Source organism: Euphorbia lathyris, chromosome 10 (genome assembly GCF_963576675.1).
Source record: "Euphorbia lathyris chromosome 10, ddEupLath1.1, whole genome shotgun sequence".
Lineage (NCBI taxonomy): Eukaryota > Viridiplantae > Streptophyta > Magnoliopsida > Malpighiales > Euphorbiaceae > Euphorbia > Euphorbia lathyris.
This window is the reverse complement of record NC_088919.1, coordinates 22,210,464-22,233,442: the sequence shown is the minus strand read 5'-3', so window position 1 is coordinate 22,233,442 and position 22,979 is coordinate 22,210,464. Positions and strand designations below refer to the sequence as shown.

The 22,979-nt window shown below is 38.2% G+C and overlaps 4 protein-coding genes across 4 annotated transcripts; 1 reads left to right on the top strand and 3 right to left on the bottom strand.

The window, feature by feature from the left end:
* Positions 1–292: 292 nt before the first annotated feature.
* On the bottom strand, positions 293–3,091 carry LOC136208302 (uncharacterized). The gene is made up of 2 exons (XM_065999114.1): positions 2,538–3,091; positions 293–558 (listed from the first exon to the last, which is right to left on the bottom strand). The coding sequence occupies exons 1-2, from the start codon at positions 2,766–2,768 to the stop codon at positions 400–402; spliced, it is 390 nt and encodes a 129-aa protein (XP_065855186.1). The 5' UTR covers positions 2,769–3,091; the 3' UTR covers positions 293–399.
* A 9,878-nt stretch (positions 3,092–12,969) lies between these two features.
* On the bottom strand, positions 12,970–15,205 carry LOC136209932 (uncharacterized). Its single transcript, XM_066001565.1, has 3 exons — positions 13,901–15,205; positions 13,660–13,834; positions 12,970–13,565 (listed from the first exon to the last, which is right to left on the bottom strand). Exons 1-3 carry the CDS (start codon positions 14,075–14,077, stop codon positions 13,510–13,512), a joined length of 408 nt encoding a protein of 135 aa, XP_065857637.1. The 5' UTR covers positions 14,078–15,205; the 3' UTR covers positions 12,970–13,509.
* Positions 15,206–17,848: 2,643 nt separating this feature from the next.
* On the top strand, positions 17,849–19,635 carry LOC136208520 (uncharacterized). The gene is made up of 6 exons (XM_065999449.1): positions 17,849–18,426; positions 18,504–18,563; positions 18,635–18,747; positions 18,816–18,884; positions 18,963–19,014; positions 19,077–19,635. The coding sequence occupies exons 1-6, from the start codon at positions 18,175–18,177 to the stop codon at positions 19,203–19,205; spliced, it is 675 nt and encodes a 224-aa protein (XP_065855521.1). The 5' UTR covers positions 17,849–18,174; the 3' UTR covers positions 19,206–19,635.
* A 1,050-nt stretch (positions 19,636–20,685) lies between these two features.
* On the bottom strand, positions 20,686–22,559 carry LOC136208521 (protein PLANT CADMIUM RESISTANCE 2-like). The gene is made up of 4 exons (XM_065999450.1): positions 22,233–22,559; positions 22,024–22,095; positions 21,470–21,682; positions 20,686–21,333 (listed from the first exon to the last, which is right to left on the bottom strand). The coding sequence occupies exons 1-4, from the start codon at positions 22,453–22,455 to the stop codon at positions 21,254–21,256; spliced, it is 588 nt and encodes a 195-aa protein (XP_065855522.1). The 5' UTR covers positions 22,456–22,559; the 3' UTR covers positions 20,686–21,253.
* Between the last annotated feature and the right edge of the window lie 420 nt (positions 22,560–22,979).

Genomic DNA, 22,979 nt, shown 5'->3' with positions numbered 1-22,979 from the left:
TCTAAACGCCAGAAAAATAAACATGCTGATGCTGATAAAGGTAACTGCTCAGAAATTAAATATTCTCTTCGTTTTCCAGAATGTGAAGATTTTCTACATTGCTTAGCTAGTTCATATTTGGGCGTCCCAAGTGCAAATTGGCCCCTCAACTTGCAGATTGTAACCAATTCAGTCCAAAATAATCTCATATTGTAAAACACTAGGTTGTGAGGTAATATATAGAACTGCAAGGCAATTGCTATAGATGTATTGCTGCAACTAACACGAAATAACAAAATAGTGAAACAGAGAAGATGAAAATATGAATGAATATATCTGAATATTACGTACACTCTGTACTTTTAAAGTAGAAAACAACATGAACATCAACGACAACAACAACATGTAGAAGAGCAAGGCTCAAGATTGATCTAAAGGCTCAACAGCAGTCCTAAAGAGTAAGATGTAAACCTTGTCAATTGAGAAATACAAGAAGCCTCCTATTGAATGAGTTACATATGAACCAAAGCTTGTTCCCACTATGCAATGCCATGCTGGACCGTACGTCGAGTCAAATTCCTGCAACATTACATTCATAAAAAATCTATAAATCAAACGATTCATAGTAAACTGCACCTTCGAAAATAAAATAATCAACACAAACAAGCTAATAATCTCTCTTCACATGAACTCGACAAGAATACGGACTAATAGAAGAAAGTCCGTCAACAGTAACGCTGGCTCAATTGAAGGACTGACATGTTACTTCACCATCAAAGATGAAAATACATAACATTTGCATAATGTACAAAAGCTGAGCAACATTTAGTCACATTTTGGTACTGCTTTGCTCCATTGAATACAGTCCAACTTATATTAAAAACCATTTGAAGTGCTCTTTGCTCAAGTGATCTAATAAAGATATTTCATGAAGTTCAATGTGAATGTGATATTAGTTTCAACTTTCACAGATTCATGTTCTTCATACTAACACAGACTATAAATATGACTAATATAAGACAACTACAACCTGGAGAATATAAAACGCATTGTCAAGAAATTCATATATATCAGACTACAAATAAAGCTATTTCCCAAATGTAACAGATTCTATTTCATTTTGTTTTCTCATCTCTCAACTTTCTAGAAATAATTCATTTACCACTTTCTGATTTGGCTGTTTTTCTCCGTATTTCAAGGTTTCAGCTTGTTTAACAAAGGAGAAAGAAGGCAATTCAAATGAATGATAAACATAATGGTCACATTTTCATAGATGAGAAACTTTGCAATGCACGCAAAAACAAGTGTTGAGATTGAGCAAGTGATGTAAGATTTGCAAGTCAAATGTTTGCTTACATATATGATATGGAAAAATCTAACTCGTCCCGACTTAAACCTAATTAGTTGCTCAGTCATTCTACTAAGCGGGCTTATATCACCAGTCCTGGAAGCTTATGATTTTGAATGTAACCAAACTTAAACCACCCCATTTCAGTTCTTCTAGTCAATGTCAAAATCCCTTCAAACTAATAACTCGAGGAATTGAAGTTCTATTCGGTTACTTAATCTAGATCTCGTAAAAGACAGCACAAATTAAGTTTGTGGAACAACACAAAAACTTTCAACACAAATAAATGCAGGCAACTTCGTTGATAATCCTTAATCAAAGCTCTTTCAGGATGCTTGATGCTGACCGAAAACATTTAAGCATCACAGAAAACTATTATTAGGACTAGCAATCAACATAGAAGAAAAAAACATGAAAGCTAAACTTCAACAATGAAAATAGAAGCTGCTAACTGATTCTATAGGTTGCTTCAATCAGGTCGAAAGGCAAATGGAACTATTGTGGTAAGATGCATAATGAAAAGTGTTACATTTTAATGTTAAGCAGCACTAAAATGCCATTAGTATCAATTCCTGCAACTGATGGCATACCATATTAGGTAAACATGGGACTACATTAGTTGTGAACTCAGATGTTTCAAATCTCACTAAAAACGTTCCACCCAGTCGTTGAGTTTCATTATTGAAGTGAAGTCCAATAATTTTAGACTAAAAAGGGCCAAAACAACAAATACAACATAGCAATTCACTTCCACACCCGTGAAACTTGAAATAATTGACTGAATTTTACTAAAAAGTTATGAGCAAATATAGCTAAGAACTGGACCACCACACAAGCATTTGAATTTATTGCATAAAAAGTAGTGACATCATTCAAACCCAAACCAATAATACAATCACAAAAACAGAAAAACAAAATCTACTATTTTCCCACAATTGAACCACCTGTAGGCATTAAAATTTTATTGATCTCTCTAAAAAAGAAACTACAAAACATAATTACTTGGAAATATGAACAGGCAAAGCAAAAGGAAGATAATTTCAATAAAGAATGCAGACAAACCAATTTAACCTCACAACCCAATACTGTATATAAATTAGTTTGCCAAATTAACTAGATTAGACATTATCAATTACTAAAACCTGTGTAATTAAGCAGACCCATGAAGGCAAGGGGAAAGGGGAAAGATAAGGATAAAATGCGTGGTAACCTTCTTAAGTGAAAGCGCGAGGCGTTTGCTGTCGAGCTTTGCAGGCATGGAGTCAAGGAGATCGCGAGCACATCTAAAAGCACGAGTTTGCAAAGGAATGGGCATATCAGAAGCTCTAACACGAATATTGAGCTTCTCATATTGATTTTGCTCTTCTTTGGCTTTCTTTTTCTCTATCAAACTGCTCAAGAACCTGCTCCTCCTCTCCAGTTCTAGCTCTGCTCCCTCCATTATTTGTTCCCCTTATTATTCTCTCATATCTCAAACCAACTCAATAAATCAAAATCAAAATCAAAATAAAGTATATGTATATTTCTTGTTCCTAACAGCTGAAAATAAAATAGTAGTCACAGAAAAATGCCCACAAGTGTTCGACAAAAAGTCACAAAGAAAAAGAAAAGGAGAAAGGGGTAGACTGGAAAAAGAAGCAAAGTTGATTTCTTTGTTTTTTCCCCTTTTTCGAGCTTCTATGTAATGGGGTTAGGCGTAGAGGGGACAATCACACATATACAAATTTGATGAGGAAACTAAACTCCGAAATTTGTGTGTATTAGCGACAAACCGGAGTTGATTCTTGCCTGTCTGCCCTTTCTATAGTAATTGTTTCATACTTGTTTACTGTCATTGTAGCATTTTTTTTTTCCTTTTTGGTAAATTTTGGTTTTGTTAGTTAAACAGAAGCTGTTAATTATGAGTTGTGTCCTCCTTCAGTATTCAACAACAACAACAACAAAAAAAAAAAAAAAAAAAAATTATCTAAATATTGTTTATTTATGACATTACATCTATTTATTCCAAACTAAAGCTTCAAAATCAATTAGGATACTAAACTATCAAAATCATCAATCAGGTCCTGAACTAAGCAAAAATCATCAATTAAGTCACACTCTAACCTAAAATCATAAACTGTGACTATTTAATATAGACTATAATAATCTCTATGTTGGTTCAAAATGAATTTGGTGAAGAATGTCTGAAACTGTTCAACCGAATGATTTTTTTATGAGACCTCAATTAATCATTTTTGTTTAAAATGGGGATTCAATTGATGATTTTTTGTTAGTCCAAGGTTTTAATTGACTTTGAAGCTTTAATTTGGGATTTAAATGGATATTATGCCTTTATATATGTATAGAATTAAAAGAGAACACAAATGAAACTAACCATGGTTAGAAAATACATTAACAGTGAGGGCAATTTTACCCTTATTTGTATAAAAATATTTTTAACATTGACAGTCAGAGGCAAAATTTATGGGATCAAGTATAAAAATATTTTTAATATTTTTACCCATAATGTTGAAAATAACGCAATTTTATTTCTAATATTAGCTGCAAAGAGTAATTTTACCTTTAATGTTGGTAAATTAGGTCAATTACATATATCATTATAGAATACAAATGTTTTGCTACTTAGTATGCACCAGTTACATATCGGTTAGTTCTAAAAAAAATTCACATTTTTTTGTGTATTAGTTTAGTAATAGAATGAGAGATTAATATTTTTAAATTTGATGAAATATTTCATTTTTTTTGTTTAATTCGTACAAAATACTGTAAAATTGCTTTTGACTGCCAACATTGGGGATAAAACTGCACAATTTTAGACGTTAGGAGTAAAACAGCTCCTAACTATCAATGTTAAGTAGACCTGGCAATTATCGTGTTCGTGTCGTGTCATTTTGGGTTTGTATCAAAAAGAGTAAACCCAAACCCAACCTAAAAACTTTCGTGTCAAAGTCGTGTTAACCTATTCGGGTTAGTGTCGATTTCGTGTCGTGTTTTCGGGTTACATGTAATTTTGTTATGCATATATATTAATAATAACTCTTAAAAATATAAGAAGATATGATATTGTTTTTAAACATTTTATATCATTTTTAGATTAGTATGTTAACACTAATTATCGAAAAGTTCGATAATATCATGTTAGAGGATCATGTAATGTGTTTATAACAATTTAGGAAATTCAAATCAATATTTGCAATTAATAATTATAATTTTATCATCTTTATTAATAAAGTGATGTAAAAAAATACGATAGAATATAACAATACTTTTCAATATCCGTGTCATTTCGTGTCGTTTTCGGGTTCACATATCAACACTAACCCAATCCAAAAATTTGCGTGTCAGTTTCGTTTCAACCCAAAAATGACTCATTACCTATTAAGCTCAACACTAACACTAAAAATCCGTGTCGTGTTCGTGTCGTGTAATCGAATGGTGTGTCATTTTGCCACCTCTAATGTTAAGGGTGTATTTATAGCTTATCCCTAAATTTATTAAAACAAAAAAGGGGTTATTCAACGCTTTATCATGGAATCAAATAAAAGTATATCAAGAATCATAAAATTGAAAAAAGAAGACACTAAACTGCAACTAAATTTTGGAACATTCAGGCTAAGCTGAATGAGAGTAGAAAAGATTAAATGATGAAATTTTGGCAATGAATTACTTACTAGTACTACCCCACCAAACTAGTACGATCAATCTCAATAATAATAGAAACTGACAAAGCCACTTGTGTGGGTCCAATTATATTAAACTACTGATAATAATAAATAAAATTTTTAATATAAAACTTTATTAACACATTTTACCTACATTTAAAATTTATATTTTTTTATAATTTGTTCAATTTTTCGATTCGAACTCGATCACATATTTTTTAAATGGATTTTTTTTACATATGATAGATTCGAGTTCGAGATCTAATTAAAGCGACTTGCAACTTTAATCACTCAAACCAATTTTAATTAATTAAATTTTATATTTTTAAAAGTTCGAAAATAATATTATATATATAATATGATTATAAGAAAATTATAAAGTTATATTTTAAAATGTAAAAAAATATATAATTTTAAATATAAATAAAATAAATAACATTTTTTAAATTAAATTGAATATTCTTAAATAATTAATTTGACGAATAAAAAGATTAATATGATCACAGTTTAATACGTTGATACGAGAGATCCGCAATCCAATTCGCTAAAATTGGAATGATAACATAAGATTTAAAGATGCTTTTTAGGTTATTAACGTAGCAATTAACTCAATTCAAAGAGTTCCCATAAAAAAACAATAAAAAGAAAAGCTTTAAGAGTTTTGGACAAACAAACGCCAATTGCGGGGAAAATAAAAAACTTGATGGAGAAGGACATTAATGTCCTCGATCTACCTTATGATGTAGGACACCTGACTTGTCTATTTTTACTTTTGAGTTTTTGACCAAGGGAATGTCCCTTGCTTTCCCTACCTACAAATACTTTAGGGTAATGATACATGGTTTTTTATTTTAAGGGTCCGAACCCATTTTCAACGGACCTGCTCAATGACGTGAAGAGTACAAGTCATTGAAATAACAAGAGTTTTTTTTTTTAAAAGGAAATAACAAGAGTTGTTTTTTTTTATGGTAATATTGTCGCTTTTTAATACCCGTTTAACACCTGATAACAACCAGATATTATTTACGAGACCAAAAAGGATATTTACCAAAACGACCGCGTATTCGGACGATCAGGAAAGCTATGGCGTATCAAGCAAGCCATCAAGGTGGCGGATCTCATAGATTCCTCCACACGCCATCCGTAGTCAAACCTATGGGAGACCCACCATCATGCCTCGATTCGCCCAACTAACAGTCGAGCCGATTCTCAATAAAGGCAACTAATAACCCATTAATGAGCTAACGGTCATACTTGAATAAGATCAGTAACCGCCATTAATGAGGCATTAATGGAGACTTTCTAGTTACTAGGAGTTACGACTACATGACTATAAATAGCTTGCATCCCAAGCTATTGAGGTACACACATTATGCTCTTTTTAAACCCTACTTTGTCAATACAGTTTATTCTCCTACTTTATACTAACTTTGGCATCGGAGCTTCCCCCCATCGAAACCAACGACGCCCTCCGCAGGGAAGGATTCCGATCAAGAGTTCAGCACCAGTCATCAATTGGTGCGGTGAGCGTGAAAGTTCTAATAAAAAAAAAGGACTCAGTTCACGATTCAAGCATGGCAAGTGGGGGGTCTAACCCCTCAACATGAGCTACCACACCATCAGTACCACTTTCAGTTAATCCCCCTGCAAGCGTTGGCCGCGTTGAGCCTAATGCGCCAGCTGCCCATGATGAAAGGGACATGTCGTCAGAATCCTTTTGGGATATTTGCGCAAGTACCGTAGGGAGAGAGCACTGACCCATTATGGAGGGTCGATTAAGGGCCTACCTGGACAATCAAGATGTAGGAGGAGCCACGACAGTTCCCACGCTGAATCGGCGTCGCCCGCCAAGGCCAACCCTATCTCAATGGAAGAACGCCTATCTTAGGCCCGGTGCTTCCCGTGATTCGTCATTTTTTCTCTCCCAGCTTGTGGATTCAACAATCGTTAATCCGGAGCTCGCTAGTGATATACTGATAAACCGAAGGTTGTTTTCTGATATACCAGAGGGAAGTCGCCGGAATGACCAAGCTCCCTTGAGGAACATGACAAACCCAGGAATTACTATTGGTGGACCTCGAGCTCCCCCAGTACAAACTGGAATGCCGGCGGATCAGGGACGAAATAACATTGTGGTGGATCAACTGGAAGGCGGACGTGATGGTCACAGACATAGGAGACGAACCAAATCTCGTTCTCATCACAGGCGCCGAACTAGATCCTCCCGGCATGGGAGATCGCCCCTACCTCCCGAATAAAGGGAGGACGAACACCGAGCTGGGACACCTCGCCAGGTCATTCAACATCCGCCACCAAATCAAGGAGGAGGCGGACGGTCTCCACCTAGGGGGCGGGGCGGTGGCGGAAGAAGGTCGCCATCAGATCCTTCATCAGACTCCAGCTCCAATAAGGGATCAAGGTTCTATGGCAGATCAGATCAGGGCAGAGATACGTAGACAAAACGAGGAGAATGCTAGGCACAATCCGTTCGCCAACCGAGAATCGCCCTTCACTGCGTGGATTGAAGCCGAAGAAACCGATAGGCATTTTAAGATCCCGAACATACCAGCCTACTCCGGTGAGGATAATCCTGAAGCCCATGCAAGGAAGTATCGCATGTTGCTTGGACTTAACCGTGCAAGCGAAGCAGTGTTGTGTCGGATGTTTATCACCACGCTAAAAGGTCCAGCATATGATTGGTTCCAATCTCTCCCCCCGGGATCGATAGATAGCTGGGACCAGTTGAGTAGGGAGTTTTGTGCAAAGTTTGCAGGATGCATTCCGCCGGTGGTAAAATCGCGAAAGCTCTTCGAGCTAAAGCAAAAAGAAAATGAGTCTCTTCGGGAGTATGTCGACAACTTCAATAAGTTATGCATTCGCATTGTAGATGTGGATCTCTCTATGGCTGTAGAAGTAGTAGTAAAAAACACAACATGCAAGAGCTTACAGGTGGATCTTATTAGAAACAAACCAAAGACTATGGCGGAGCTGATGGAGAGGTGTAAGGATTTCATGGAAGTTGATGACATTCAAAGAGAATCGGTATCTCCTCTAAAAAGAGGGAAAGGTGAATCTCGAAGGCGAGATAAGGAGAAAGAAAAGCCCTCTGACTCATCCTCCCGAAATAGGCGAAGGGGCTTTAGGAACAAATCAGCTTATACGCCATCGTTTACGTCGTTAAACGCCTCCAAAAGTGAAGTGCTAATGTGGATAGAAAACAGCCAACACAAACGGAGCATTTCATACCCCGAACTAAAAGGGGGAGAGTACACCAATACGGGGAGAAACCCCAAGAATTATTGCAAGTATCACAAGAGGAACGGCCATGAAACAGATGCATATTGGGAGTTGGCTAGGGAGATTGAAAGACTTATTGAGAGAGGAAAACTGGACAGGTTCGTCCAGAATGACAAGAAAGGAGATGGTGATAAACCAAGAGATGAGCTGAAGAAGAAGGCTAAAGGGGTCATTAATGTTATCGCTGGCGGACCGGGGTACCAGCCTACAGTAAAGAAGGCAAAAACTATCGCTCTAGATAGAGCATCACTCAATCGCCCCTTTGCAGATGTTGGTCCAGCGATCCCCCCACATGCAGACGCTCTCGTCATCACTATGATGGTGGAAGGATGGGAAATGAAAAGGGTGATGATAGACACTGGCAGTTCATGCAATGTCATCACTAGGGAGCATTCGCCAAGCTCAAGGTTGATCCTATTCAAATAGAGACCACCATCGTGGATATCCTGGGAGTAACAGGTCACACAATCCAGATAAATGGACAAGTGATGCTGGAATGCGAATTAGCAGATGAAGATCAGGTATGGGTGGGAGATCTGGAGTTCTCCATCATGGACGATCAATTGGCATACAACATTATCTTAGGGCGACCTTTTATCTCAGAGGTGGCGGCTCTCATATCGATACGCCATTTGACGATGTACATCCCTACTGCCAAGGGAGGTGTGATGATCAAGGGGAACCAGAAGGTTGCTCAGGAGACATACTCTGCATCCTTATCAATTCGCCCTCAGTCCAAGGATGACGAAGAAGATGAGCTTGTTACGACGGCCCTTGGAGATACAGAAATGTTCCTCATTGTAGATGGTAAGCAGGTACGGATCACCAAAGGACTAGGAGTTAAGATTAAGGAGGACGTTACGAAAGTTCTCCTCGAATCAGAAGACGTGTTCGCATGGAAGGATGAGATCCTCACGGGGGTCAGTCCAGATGGGATCACTCATAAGATCAATATCGCCGAAGACGCAGTTCCTGTGGCTCAGAAGAGAAGGAATCATGGGCCAGAGAGACAAAAAGTGATAGAGGAAGAGACATCTAAACTGAAGAAGGCGGACACCATTGAGGAAGTTATTTATACACAATGGCTAGCAAATGTGGTCCTAGTTAAAAAGGCAGGCGGATCATACCGCATGTGTATCGATTTCACGGACCTTAATAAGGCTTGTCCCAAAGACAACTACCCTTTGCCTTGCATTGACATCCTAGTTGACGGAACCACAGGACATGCAGTATATTCCTTCACAGATGTGAAGTCGAGTTATCACCAGATCCTCATGGAGCCATCAGATAGGATCAAAACTTCCTTTGTAACTCACCAGGTGACTTATTGCTTTAAGGTCATGCCTTTTGGGCTAAAGAACGCTGGAGCTACTTACCAGCGGATGATGAACAAAATATTTGAAGGAAGAAAGGGTGACAACTTCTCAGTTTATGTGGATGACATGATCATTAAGAGCACCACCATGGAGAGGCATGCAGAGGACATAAGAGAAGTCTTATGAGTCCTTCGCCATCACAACATCAAGTTAAATCCTAAGAAGTGTACTTTTGGGGCAACTTATGGAAAATTCCTGGGATACATGATCAGCCAGAAAGGAGTAGGTCCCAATCTAGATAAAATCAAAGCTGTACTGGATATGAAGGCTCCACAAAATGTCAGAGACGTACAACGCCTTAATGGGCGGATCATAGCACTTGGTCGATTTATCTCATGCTCTACTCGTAGATGCCAACCTTTTTATGAAGTGATAAAAAAACAGAAAGCATTCGAGTAGAATGAAGATTGCAAACAAGCCTTCAAGGGATCAAACGCTTCCTCTCAAAACCACCTCTAATGAGTAGACCTTTGGAAGGTGAGAATCTGTACATGTATGTTTCTGTTACTGATAAAGCAGTTTGCACAGTCATGATAAGGGAAGAAGATGGCCAACAATATCCGATCTACTATGTAAGCAAAGTCCTAAAAGATGCCAAAACTCGGTATTCAAGATTGGATAAAATGGCTTTAGCGGTGGTCACCACTTCGATTCGCCTGAGACCTTATTTTCAAGCACACACAGTCATCGTTCGCACCAACATACCCATGATAAAGGTATTACAAAATCCAGAAACTTCAGGGAGGCTGATGGAGTGGGCAATCCGCCTAGGCGAGTTTGATGTTCGTTATGAACTCAGATTCGCCTTGAAAAGCCAAGTCTTGGCAGACTTTGTAAATGAATTCACCGAAGAGGGCATAAATCTCCCCAAACCAAAAGTGGAGGAATGGACGATGTACACGGATGGCGCTTCTTCAGCGGAAGGTGCTGGAATAGGCATAGTAATCAAAGGACCTCACTACATCAAGTTACATTATGCTGCGAAGTTAGGGTTCCCTGCAACGAATAATGCCGCAGAATATGAAGCCTTGATATTGGGGCTACGCTTGCTGAAGGAGATCATGCCAGAGCGAGTTGTGATCTATAGCGACTCTAAGCTAATGGTCAATCAGGTGATCAAAAACTTTGATGTAAAGGATGAAACTCTGGTTAAATATGTAGAAGAGGTCAAAAAGCTATTAAACCATCTGGAGGTCAAAGAAACCAAGTGGGAACTAGTTCACGTATTGCGAGGATCAAATATAGAAGCGGATCACCTAGCTAAGCTGGCTTCAAGCAAAGATCAGTGGGCAGACCTGCAGTGCCCATTCGAGGTGAAAGTTAGACCGACGTTTGCCCTAGAAGTCATAGCTCTTCTTACACCCGTCGTGGGAGATTGGAGATCACCGATCCAGCAGTATCTCACAAACGGGATTTTTCCTCAAGACAAAGAGGAAGCCAGACGAACGGTAAGAAAATCGGCGTACTTCTCCATAATTAATGACCAGTTGTACAGGAAGTCTTTTGGACACCCCTGGTTGAAGTGTGTTGCGATGGAAGAGGGGCAGGAAATCCTCAAGGAGTTACACGATGGTGCTTGCGGAGCCCATGAAGCATCCACCTCCATTTTGAAAAAGTCCAGGTTATCGGGTTTTTATTGGCCCACGATGGAACTCGATGCACAGAAGCTGATAGAGACCTGTCATAATTGCCAAGTCCATGCAAACGAGTCTCATACGGCTAAGCACTTACAAAAGCCCGTTATTGAAGGACGACCCTTTGCCATCTGGGGTATTAACATTGTCGGCCCTTTCCCTCCTACCAAGAGACAAAGGAAATATGTGATAGTAGCTGTGGATCACTTCACGAAGTGGGTTGAGGCCGAAGCTGTCTCCTCCATAAACGCAGAACGGATGGTCGAATTTGTAAGGGATAATATCGTAGGAAGATTTGGAGTTCCTCACACGATTATCACCGATAATGGGATGCAGTTCAATTGTGGAGAGTTCAGGGCATTCTACGAAAGCCAAGGCATTCAGAACAGGTTCGCCTCTGTTTACTACCCCCAATCCAACGGGATGACTGAAGTTACAAATCGGACAATCGTCAAAGGCATAAAAAAGAGACTGCGCGAACATAACAAAAAATGGGCGGATCAGCTAACGAGTGTCTTATGGGCATATAGGACCACTCCACGGACATCAACAGGTGAATCGCCATTCGCCCTCTCCTATGGCGTAGAAGCTGTGATCCCCGTAATGATTCAAGTTCCTAGCGATAGAATTTTGTTCTATTGAGAGGACAAGAACGAACAAAGGTTGAGGAAAAGCCTTGATCAACTAGAGGCGAAAAGGGAGAAAGCGTATACATGAATGGCCGCCTACAAACAGAGGATTACAGCCTATCATGACAGACACGTCAAACTCGTGGATCTGAACCCAGGAGATCTAGTGCTCCGGAAGGCGGACAAAATTCAATCCACGGAGGGCAAAGGAAAGTTAGGAATCATCTGGATGGGACCATACAAAATAGTCACTAAAATTGGACCCGCCACTTTCAAGATCCAAGATATGGAGGGGAACACACTGCCGCGGACGTGGAATATTCAGAACCTCCGCAAGTATTTCGCCAGAGAGTAAAATGTAACCAAGGTCTTGAGTACTCTTTTTCCTTTAGTAAGGTTTTATCCCATGTGGTTTTTCTTATTAAGGTTTTAATGAGGCTCACACATAGGACCAATTTGCTGTAATAAGGCGAATCGCCATTCAATAAAGAGAAATTTTCATCTTATAAATTCTTTCTTAAGTATTTTCTTGCAGCATTATAAATATTCCAGATTCAAAAAGGGGGAGGCAACAAAACGCATTCCCATGGTAGAATAATGCCATCATGGCATGACTACCTTCTCCTCAAAGATAGGAGAACAAATAAATCTCAGCGGCGGATCAATTTACCTCAAAGATAGGAAATAATTGATCACCGTCAGAGGCAAAGTTAAAACATTTCTCAGACGTGAGATCTTTACACTCTCAAATACTCTTCCCAAAGAAGAATTTCAAGACCTAGTGGCAGATCAATTCACCTCAAAGATAGGAAGGAAATTGATCGCCTAAGGCAGCTTAACTTCCTCAAAAGGAATAAAAGCTTAAAAGCCTTCAAAAAGGCTCACACTCCAAGGTATGGCTGGCCACCTACCTCGAACCAGCACAATAAAGTCCTAAATATAAAAATTTTACTTGCTAAACGATATAAAGCATATAAGGTTAAAATTAAAAGCCAAAAGGCTTGCAAAAAATTATACTTAGTTACAATAGAGTTAAATGTTCACAACATTATCCTCTTGGGATCCTTTCTTAAGAGACACATCCTTCAAAGGGACCTCCTTCTCCATATTAACGATCCTCGCCTGAGGAGCTGCATCATTGATCTCTACAGCATCCGCCTTATCTCCTGCTTCCTTGGGTGTCTCATCCAGGTCATCCGCGTCAAGATTGACGATGGGCTTGACTTCCTCATCTGATCCTTTCGGCTCTTTTCGAACCTGGTCATGGATGAAGTCACGGGGATTTATCACTTTGTCATATCTAAGGGCCTCCTCAACCTCGGGGACCACGTACTCCGGATCTACAAAGTCAATCTCCGGGTAGACAACTCAAACGTAAGCCATAATCTTTTCACCATAGTAGTACGCCCGACTACCCGCCACAGTTCCGTGTTCATCAACACCGCTTTGTGATCCACAGCATCCTTCTCCATCTTCTCCTTTAGCAGGCGGATCTCGTCATTCTTCTTCTGATTAAGTGCAATAGCAGCGGTTGCATTGGCATTGGCCACTACTAACTCATTCTCCAGCCTCTGAATGGTAGCCTTATCCGCTACCCCTTGGAGAAGATCCGCCTCCATTGCGCGCATATGAGCATAGGCCTGACAAGATAAAAAGACCGTTTAAAAAATAAAGTCTCTCTCATCAGAACCACCCTTTCATCCAAAAATGTAAAACATGAAGAGAAAAGCTTACTGAAAGGAGATCCTTTTTCCCCATGATCAGACCCAGAAAACTTAGTCTGGTTCTCTTGAACCTCTCCCAACTGACCAATGGCTTCATCCAGGTCATTCACGACCGCCTCATTCCCCAGGGATCCCTTAGCACCGTACTTAGAAACCCAGTACTTCCCCAAGTCAGGGTTGACCACCTACCCAAGCAAAAGATCAGGATCTATAAAAAAACTAAAGAACAAAGAGAAGTAAGACGGTCGTACCTGCTCTTGGGGGGAACTCAACCAGTCCATCATTGGCTTCCCAGCATTCATGGCATTCGCCAGCAATTTCTCTCCACCGGCAGCAGCTGACCTCGTCTTCTTACTAGGAGGGTTCGCATCACCCTCCAAAGGGCGTTTCTCATCCCTCTTACTGGGATTCGCCACCTGCACATTCATTTGGGCATCCAAATCCTTCTGCTTCTTACGCCTCTCTAGAAGAGCGCGACTGGCCTCAGACAAATCCCTGACAAGGGAACAATAAAATAATCAAGGTTCAAGGAAGAAACAAAGGTACCTTCATCAAGCTGAGTAAACTTCACGTAAGTAATCTTGTCCCCATCGTGGCGGATCAGGGGAATGTCATTCATCATGAATTCTAGAGCATCGGCGTACGTCCAAGCATCCGTTTTAATGCTCTTTATGAGATCCACCACTTTCTTATCACTATCAGTCAGTATACGCAAGTCCCCAGCTATATATTGAGGTTTAGCATTCCAATTCAACGGGAACCCCATGGATTCGCTCTTTTCGATCTTGACAAAGAAAAACTTTTCGTCCCAGAGATGGACGTTCGACATCTTATCACTAAAAGGCGAATAGCCTTTAAATTTGACAAAGGTGAAGAAAGACTCGTTTTGACGCTTCGAAGGCTTGTGAAGAGATCGGAAGACACGGGGTGTACAGGTTACCCCCAGATTCGAAGCCAAAAAACAATCTAGAGCAACGTCTAACCAGTGATTTGGATGTAGCTGGCAGACGGTAATCCCGAAGAACTCCAAGATATCCACCATCATCCTGGGAAGAGGAAGGCGGAATCCCCTCTCCACATGACTCCTATATACGGAAAGGTATCCCCTAGGGGGACAGGCGGGTCGCTGATGAGCAGCCGCCAATTCGGTCTCATAGTTCTTAATCCACGGGTAATGATCCGCCAAATCGGCAAGATCCGCGGCACTCATACGAGATGGAGTGATCTCCGCGCGGGGCTTCTTTTTCCTAATCGAAGCTGAAGGGGAAGCCTCCATTCTGAAAAATGTCCTAGGGTTTATCGCCGGAGCAGTATGGACTACAGCGGCGGAAAGGTTTCGGGTTTCAATTAAACTGGGACGACAATTTCTACGCTCCCTCACCGTATTATGTAACTCCGACAAATTACAACTAGGGGTACTCTCGGATGAACTCGAGTTCTCGGAGGAAGACCAACTAAATGAGGGCTCGGAGGGGGTAGTCAAATCAAAGAGCTCAGAGGTAGAACCAGAGGAAGAACTCATAAAAACCCAGAAGATAACAAAAACAGAACAAGGAGGACAACTTACATGGAAAATCGGAAGCTTCAAAGGTTCTTGACACAGGAAAAACTCTGGAAAAACGCAAGCAAAAACGGGGAAGATTTAGCAAATAAGGAAGAAAGAGGGAAAAAGAGTTTGAAAAGACGCCATCATTTACCTCGAGCGGAGTGTCCCTGACACATGTCGCACGGTGGATGGCCTGGGACAGAGCAGCTATCAATGTGCCGCCTATTGACGGCACGCCATGAAGACTAAAAGCCCTAAAGGACTTTATCGGCATTTTAAGGGGGGCTTCTCATAACAACCAGATATTAGTTACGAGACCAAAAATGATATTTACCAAAACGATCGCGTATTCGGACGATCAGGAAAGCTATGGCGTATCAAGCAAGCCATCAAGGTGGCAGATCTCATAGATTCCTCCACACGCCATCCGTAGTCAAACCTACGGGAGACCCGCCATCATGCCTCGATTCGCCCAACTAACAGTCGAGCCGATTCTCAATAAAGGCAACTAATAACCCATTAATGAGCTAACGGTCATACTTGAATAAGATCAGTAACCTCCATTAATGAGGCATTAATGGAGACTTTCTAGTTACTAGGAGTTACGACTACATGACTATAAATAGCTTGCATCCCAAACTATTGAGGTACACACTTTACGGTCTCCTTAAACCCTACTTTGTCAATACAGTTTATTCTCCTACTTTATACTGACTTTGGTATCGGAGCTTCCCCCGTCGAACCCAACGACGCCCCCCACAGGGAAGGATTCCGATCAAGAGTTCAGCACCAGTCATCAACACCTTAACTTATTTTATTTTAACATTGAAAAGAGATTTAGTTGTTTATTATTTGTGCATTTCTATGAACGTAAACTAATAATTTGCGGGATCATAGTGACAACTCTTAGAATTGTTTAGTATTAAAATATTTTTTGAAAAAAAGTTTCCAAAATAATATGGATAAATAAAAAAAAAAATATATATATTTTAGAATAATGTATTAAATTTTGATAATTTTGAAGTTGTTAGGATGGGAAATGCTCCTAGAATATCCTTTAAAATTATGCAATGTGGCACTACATGTACTTTTTGGTTACATGGCACAATCCTAATCCATAGTTTAAGGATCGGCTTCTTATATAAATTTCCATGATATAGAATGGTTACTAAAAAAGGTTGCTAAAAAGTTCTAAAGTTGTTAATGGATTGAGCTCGAATGAATTCAGTGAATTTTCTCGTCTAAAAATGTTGGCCCAAATCCAGCTCCACTTGCTCATAATTTAGGCTCGCTGGAATTAAGATGGATCCGGGTCAATCCAAACAAAATATGCCTATTTAAAAATATATTTTTAATAATAAAATTATTATTTTTACTTATTGATGAATATTTAATATATAAATTAATTAAATTAATAAATAATATTTTTGACGATATTATCGAAATATCCTAATTTTCAAACTTGATATGCGAGTGTAGAAATTAAAAATGGTAAAAATAATGGGGGCGTGCCAGAGAAACTAGTTTTCAAAAGGTAAAATGGTAATTTAATAAAAATAAAATGCGCCTAAATGACTTGAATTCTAAACGAAAAGCGATTGGCGACCGTTACAAGGACTGGAAATAAAACAACGGTCTTGGGCCTTGACGTTACTTGACAGATCGGTCGGAAAACAATTCTTTAAGATAAGTACCAAAAATAAAAGCAATAAAAACGACACAAAGATATAAATTTTTAATTTTTCTTTATATTTTTATTGATTTCATAATTTATTTTAATGTTTTGGATTACAAACATGAACATAAAGCATGAAAATTACTAACTTGAAAATAAAACTTTAAAAGTTAGAAATATAAATAAGTCATAAAAACAATATGTACGGGGTTAAATGAAATTAACCGATCTTGTTGACGTGGTTGGGATGCATGAGAATGAGGCTTGGAACTTCGCAAACTGGTCTCAGAGACTGTCGTGTTGTTCGGGTAATTCTGGGTAAATTTAGAGCGAACCAAAAAGTTTAGAGACTTAAACAACAATTTGCAATTTAAATCGGCAACAATTTTGGGACAGAAATTATGATTCTGTGGGACTTTTGAACTCGATTTTGGAGGCTTTAGAAGTCGGATTTGATTTGAGTAAAACGAAAGCTAGGATTTGAAGATAATGTGAAAAGGAGGGGTTTAGAAGTGAAATCTCGGAAAGATATTGAGTAACGGAGTCGGAATAAATTATTGAAAATGGCTCGAACAGAATAGTTGTTTGATGGTTAAAAACCAAAAGCTTGATTCTGTTTTACGGATGGTACTTTAAGAACGATTTTGAAAGTTGTAGGATGTCGTTTTTCACAAAATAAAAATTGAGAGTTCGAGATCTGATGTCACAAAAAGATTAAAATTAATTTGGGACGAAATAATGAGCTAACGAACTCAGAATAAATTTTTGAAAACGGCTCTTTAAAAAAGTTGTTTGATGCATCCTATAAAAAAATCAAAAACTTGTTTCTGGTTTTTTTTCCAAAGTTTTGGCTAAAATGTTTTTTTTAAAATATTAGATAATTTTAAATAGTTATAACTAATATATAACTTACTTTTTATTTTATCTTTTATCCTTATCCCTCTCTAAACATTTTCATTTCCCAGTTACTCCTAACATACCAAACGGCCCATAGTGGTAACGGTGAGTAGCCCAGCGATAGACTCTTGAATTTGCTCTTCAACATTTGGGTCGTCTTTCTCTTTCTATATGGACCTATCTCTGCTACAATCCCGACCCCTCCAATCACTCTGATTTCGATTTCCACCACGACGACGACGATTTCCACACCGATTGATTCTTCTATCTGTATAATTTGGTTGCTCCTCTTCGATACGTTTTGTAAGGTTTGCAATCTTTTTGCTTCATCTCCGGGCATAATTGTTATTGAAAAACACTCATTGGGGACGCCGAACAGCCTGCCCCATCATCAATTCAAGTGTAAAATGTGTTCGCAGTGGTTCTCTACCATTCCAGTGGTCAGTAATACCCCGACTTCTTTTCGACGTCCTCTTCTTCTGTCATATCACAATAGTCTTCGGTTAAGGGCAGTTTTGTCCATTAACGAAATTCCACCCAACGCCCTTCGCCGGAAGTCTGACCCGCAATGGAGAGGAGGGTTCAGTCTAGGACTAGACTTGGGATTGTCTCGCACTGGCCTTGCCCTCAGTAAAGGATTCTCCTTTCGTCCTCTTACTGTAATTTCTTTTCTTTTCCCTTTTATTTTCAATTTCAATTTGAATTCGAATTCGAATTGTAATTCATTTTAGTTTAGGTTTTGGAGTTGCGAGGACAAAAGCTTGAGCTTCGGCTTCTTGAAATGGCTGAAAATGAGGTTGGAATTATAATAAAAACAACAAGATACTACTATTTTGGTTCCCTATTAAGATAATTGATCAAATGTAGGAAGTAGATGAGTTTATAATTGGGATTCCTAAATCATCGGATGGAAAGGAGACACCTCAATCCAACAAAGTTCGTAGTGTTGCTGGAAGAATTGCAGTTCGAGCAGCTGAGAGGTGAACCTCTAAACATTTTTCTATGTATTTCTGAACAACAATTCCTAATTTGAATTCTCGTAATTCAGGGGTTGGAGAGTGTATCTGCAAGATGAACATGGAACAACAGAAGATGCAAGTTACAGAATGATTAACATGTATGTATGTATTGGTTTTATCCTATTAATATTGTTATATTGAAAAAGGATAATAAAGTGTGAGCACTTTGAATTCAGGGGGCTGGGCAAGGGTACTCGAGAGAAGAAAATTGATGCCTATGCGGCAGTGGTATGTATGCAAAGTTATGATAAAATTGGTTGTGTTGTGTTAGTGAAATATTGTGAATGCAGATGGTATTAGAGAGGTACTTTGGCACATCAGGGGAAGGAGTTGAACTTGTGCTGCCCAAGCAACTTCATCTACAAGATTTACTCAGGAAAGGTCCACCCCAGGACATTGATTTTCTTGAAATAATTTAGAGAGACTTGTATGGCTGCTCCAAGGGCTGGATTTTGATACAGAGATGGGGGAGACTCAGAAGGTGAATTTTTTTCAATCCAACATAACCTTTAATTGAAAATTACACAGCCATATTAATTAGAATCAGGAATTTAGCCCCAAAACCATGTCACTTCCCTTTCAACTATCAACTTCTTTGTTGCATTTTTTTTTTTCGTAATCTTGATAGTTATTTTAATAACCTCTCAGAGCAGTAAGTTTTAAATGATCCTAGTTCTGTTCTATGGTATTCAATAACTCTTTATTCTTGATCAATTACCTTCAATAACACTATATTATTTTCCAATTGCATCCTATAATACTCATTGTTCTTGTTCAATGATTCCAAAACTGCATCCAATAATACCCATTGTTCGTGTTCAGTTGTATTCAATGATCCCAAAACTTCAACAACATTTTTTTTCCCTGTTGCATTCAAGTTCTATTAACCTTAAAAAAAAGGCCTAATGCATCTGTAGTCCCACTTGTCCATATTATAGTTATGTAGGAGAAAAATACATAAAATAAGAAATTAGACGGTTTATTATTAAAACATAGGCTTAATGCTTCTCCAGCCCCTTAATTTGTCCAAATTGGTTATTTTACCCCTCCAACTCATCGAATGTCCTATTTACCCCCATAACTCCATAAAGTTGTATTTCTCACTCCCTTAACTTGTCCAAATTTGTCATTTTACCCCTTCTCAACTCATCGAATATCCTATTTACCCCCTTAACTCCATAAAAGTGGTATTTCTCACCACTTATGATCCTATTTACTCTCTTAACTCCATAAAAATGGAATTTTTTATCCATTTATAGTAGTCAAAAAAGTTGAAAAGAGAAAGAACGAATAAAAAATACAAATAACAAGAACATTAATATAAACAAGTTAATGTACCAAAATAGGCCTATGATTTTTGGGGAAGTATCAATTTAGGTTCCACTTACAAAATAGCATAAATATAGGTTTAACTTTTTAAAAAAGTTATCAATTTAGACTTCGATAACGAATTGTAAGGGGTGAAAAATACCACTTTTATGGAGTTAAGGGGTAAATAGAACATTCTATGAGTTGGAGGGATAAATGGACAAGTTGAGGGGGTGAGAAATACCACTTTTATGGAGTTAAGGGGGCAAATAGGACATTCGATGAGTTGAGGGGGTAAAGTGGTCAATTTGGACAAGTTAAGAGGGTTGGGGAAGCATTAGGCCTAAAACTTATAATAAATGTTAATTTTCATATTTTAAATTTTATTTAATCTAACATGGTCATTAACTCAAACATAAGGACAAAGAGAGGATAAAATAAAAAAATTAAAAGACTATTTAATTATTTTTAAATAGTGTATTAAGTAAAAATATATCAATTAAATTTTTCTTCTAACCTTTTAAGCCGATCTTCTTCCATTTAAGGCTTTTTTTTTTTCTTTTGCGTATGTTGGGATTTAAATAAAAAATCTAGTTTAATTTAAAATTATTTATCCTTGAATTATATTACAACATGATGTAATTAGAATTATACCATCCAACATGCTTTGTGATAAAAAAGATAAGAGTACATATTTACTAATTCAATAAGGGTAAATTACATTTATAGCCCCTAAATTTTGCTTATACTTTCATTATGATCCGGAACATTAAAATCGCACGTTATAACCCTTACACTTTACTAACATGATAATAACCTTTTCACTGTTAATTAAGTCATCAAAATGACCGCTGACAATCTTAAAAGTACCACGTTTTCATGGAACCATCCATTTTGATTTTTTAAATTGTCATTTTTACTCTTTGAGCAATATTTTTCTCTCCAAACATAAATAACCTCACAACTAAAAAGTTCAAGAAGATCAACTCTATAATGAATTGTTTAACAATAAAAAGGTCATCATGTTGTAAAACGCAAAGTTTATGGGTCATAATCTCCGATTTAGAAGTTGAGGAACCATAACAAAAGTAAAAACAAGCCACGAATATAATTTACCCAATTCACCAACAACATCCACCGAGAGTTAAAATCTCCCACACTACCGGGTCATGCCTCCTTCGACTGATGGTGAAATCATCTCCAATGTACGATTCTTTTTCTCCACATTTCCATGCCATCCTAATTATGATTATTAAAGAAAAGAACAATAATGAGAAAAAAACCATGTGTTCATGAAAACTCTTATTGAATAGTGTTTCCGCATTTTGTGTTCATTTACCGAAAATAAAAAAAGTGAAAAATGATGATTACTTACCAATGGAAAGGTCGAAACCACGGTTTTTAAGCTCGCGATACTCTTGGCATAAGGCACAATACTCGCAAAAGCAGTGAACGAAACAATCTCCACAAGGACTTTCTTTTAAAGAAAGCTGCTGTCTCATTTTAGCTCGATAGAAGCATGAATAGCAGCAAGCACAGCCAGTCACACATCCTATTAATGTGTATAGTGCTCCATTTACACCACAAGCTGTTTTTCATTTTTAATATTTTTGGTCAGTTTATTTCAATGTCAAAATACCATACCACACTATTACCATCTCAATTCAATTAAAAATAAAAATATACAAATATTGATTAATAAAGTACTTTAGTGCAAGAGTATACTAGAATTTAAATAACCCGCCCTTGGAGACTATAATAAATTAATGAGATAACATCTAAATTTACATCAATAGTTTTTCGAGGAAGAATCAATTTTACTCCTACAAGTGAATGAATTGATTTGAGCATCACAAAATTTCCAAACATCAATTATGTCAAAATGTTATAAATTTAATTGTAAACAATCTGATAAAATAAATTACTGACCTGAGGATCCCTTGTCTACGATCTCAGCGACTTGTCCGAAAGTAACACACGGGCACCAGAATGTAATACAGCCTGTCAAACAACCAATAAAAAAACAAACAACGAATAATTCAGCAAAAACCCCATTCTCGAAGGAGGCGTGTGGAGAAGACGCGCCACCTAAAAAAGAGGGCAAAGAGATTTGAATTGAATTGAATGTTTGAACTTACAGTTTCTCGCATCGGAGAAGCAATCGCAGAGGCCAGTGGACCAGGGATCCCTTCTCTTGGTTTCGAGTTCAGAATCTAATCGAGAATTGTCGGAACTGTAGAACTGGGATGTTGAGCTGACCGGAATCCCTGTGCTGGTGGTTGAGTCCGGTGTGAACATAGGTGGCGGAGGAGGACCGCCGAAGTATTTCTCGTAAGAATTAGGGCCTGGAGAAGAGTACATAATTAAGGCTGATGATTGATTGATGAAAGAAGAAGAAGTGGGAGAAGGAAGGGATCTTAAAAACTGGAGTTTACTGGTCAACACGAGTAGGAGATTACCCAGTATCCACCTGGAAAAAACTAAGAAACTGCAATACCTTCTCAAATGTCTAAATTACCCCTTTACTTCCACGGAGTGTTTGGCTGACTTCAAAAAATATAATGGGATACAATGAGAATGACACCTTTTCATTTTTAAGTTTGGTTAACAAATTTAAATATTTAAGTAGAATGTCACAAAAAATAGTAGTCTTCTCCGTGTGAGATGTTTCCGTCTTCTCCGTGTGAGATGAAACCCTAATCCTTTTTTTATTAAACCTAAACTGTTCCGTAACCCTAAAGTAATCCTATTACACCGGCGCCGATCACCACCCTCTATCGGAAAACAAAACTAAAACTCTTGTTCTTACTCTACTGCAGCGGCACAGCAACAAAACTGGTAAAGATAAGCGCAACATTACCATGGAAACACCAAAGGAACTTACT

Excerpts from the sequence above, each read along its gene's own strand:
- LOC136208302 (XM_065999114.1), bottom strand. The coding sequence starts at position 2,768 with ATGGAGGGAGCAGAGCTAGAACTGGAGAGGAGGAGCAGGTTCTTGAGC. Across the intron at positions 559-2,537 it reads TCGCGCTTTCACTTAAGAAG|GAATTTGACTCGACGTACGG; the intron begins GTTACCACGCAT and ends GTAATGTTGCAG.
- LOC136208521 (XM_065999450.1), bottom strand. The coding sequence starts at position 22,455 with ATGTACTCTTCTCCAGGCCCTAATTCTTACGAGAAATACTTCGGCGGT. Across the intron at positions 22,096-22,232 it reads CTTCTCCGATGCGAGAAACT|GCTGTATTACATTCTGGTGC; the intron begins GTAAGTTCAAAC and ends GTTGTTTGACAG. Across the intron at positions 21,683-22,023 it reads CGTAGACAAGGGATCCTCAG|CTTGTGGTGTAAATGGAGCA; the intron begins GTCAGTAATTTA and ends AATGAAAAACAG.
- LOC136209932 (XM_066001565.1), bottom strand. The coding sequence starts at position 14,077 with ATGAATGTGCAGGTGGCGAATCCCAGTAAGAGGGATGAGAAACGCCCT. Across the intron at positions 13,835-13,900 it reads TGAGTTCCCCCCAAGAGCAG|GTGGTCAACCCTGACTTGGG; the intron begins GTACGACCGTCT and ends TTGCTTGGGTAG. Across the intron at positions 13,566-13,659 it reads GGAAAAAGGATCTCCTTTCA|GCCTATGCTCATATGCGCGC; the intron begins GTAAGCTTTTCT and ends TTATCTTGTCAG.
- LOC136208520 (XM_065999449.1), top strand. The coding sequence starts at position 18,175 with ATGTGTTCGCAGTGGTTCTCTACCATTCCAGTGGTCAGTAATACCCCG. Across the intron at positions 18,427-18,503 it reads TCTCCTTTCGTCCTCTTACT|GTTTTGGAGTTGCGAGGACA; the intron begins GTAATTTCTTTT and ends ATTTTAGTTTAG. Across the intron at positions 18,748-18,815 it reads GCAGTTCGAGCAGCTGAGAG|GGGTTGGAGAGTGTATCTGC; the intron begins GTGAACCTCTAA and ends CTCGTAATTCAG.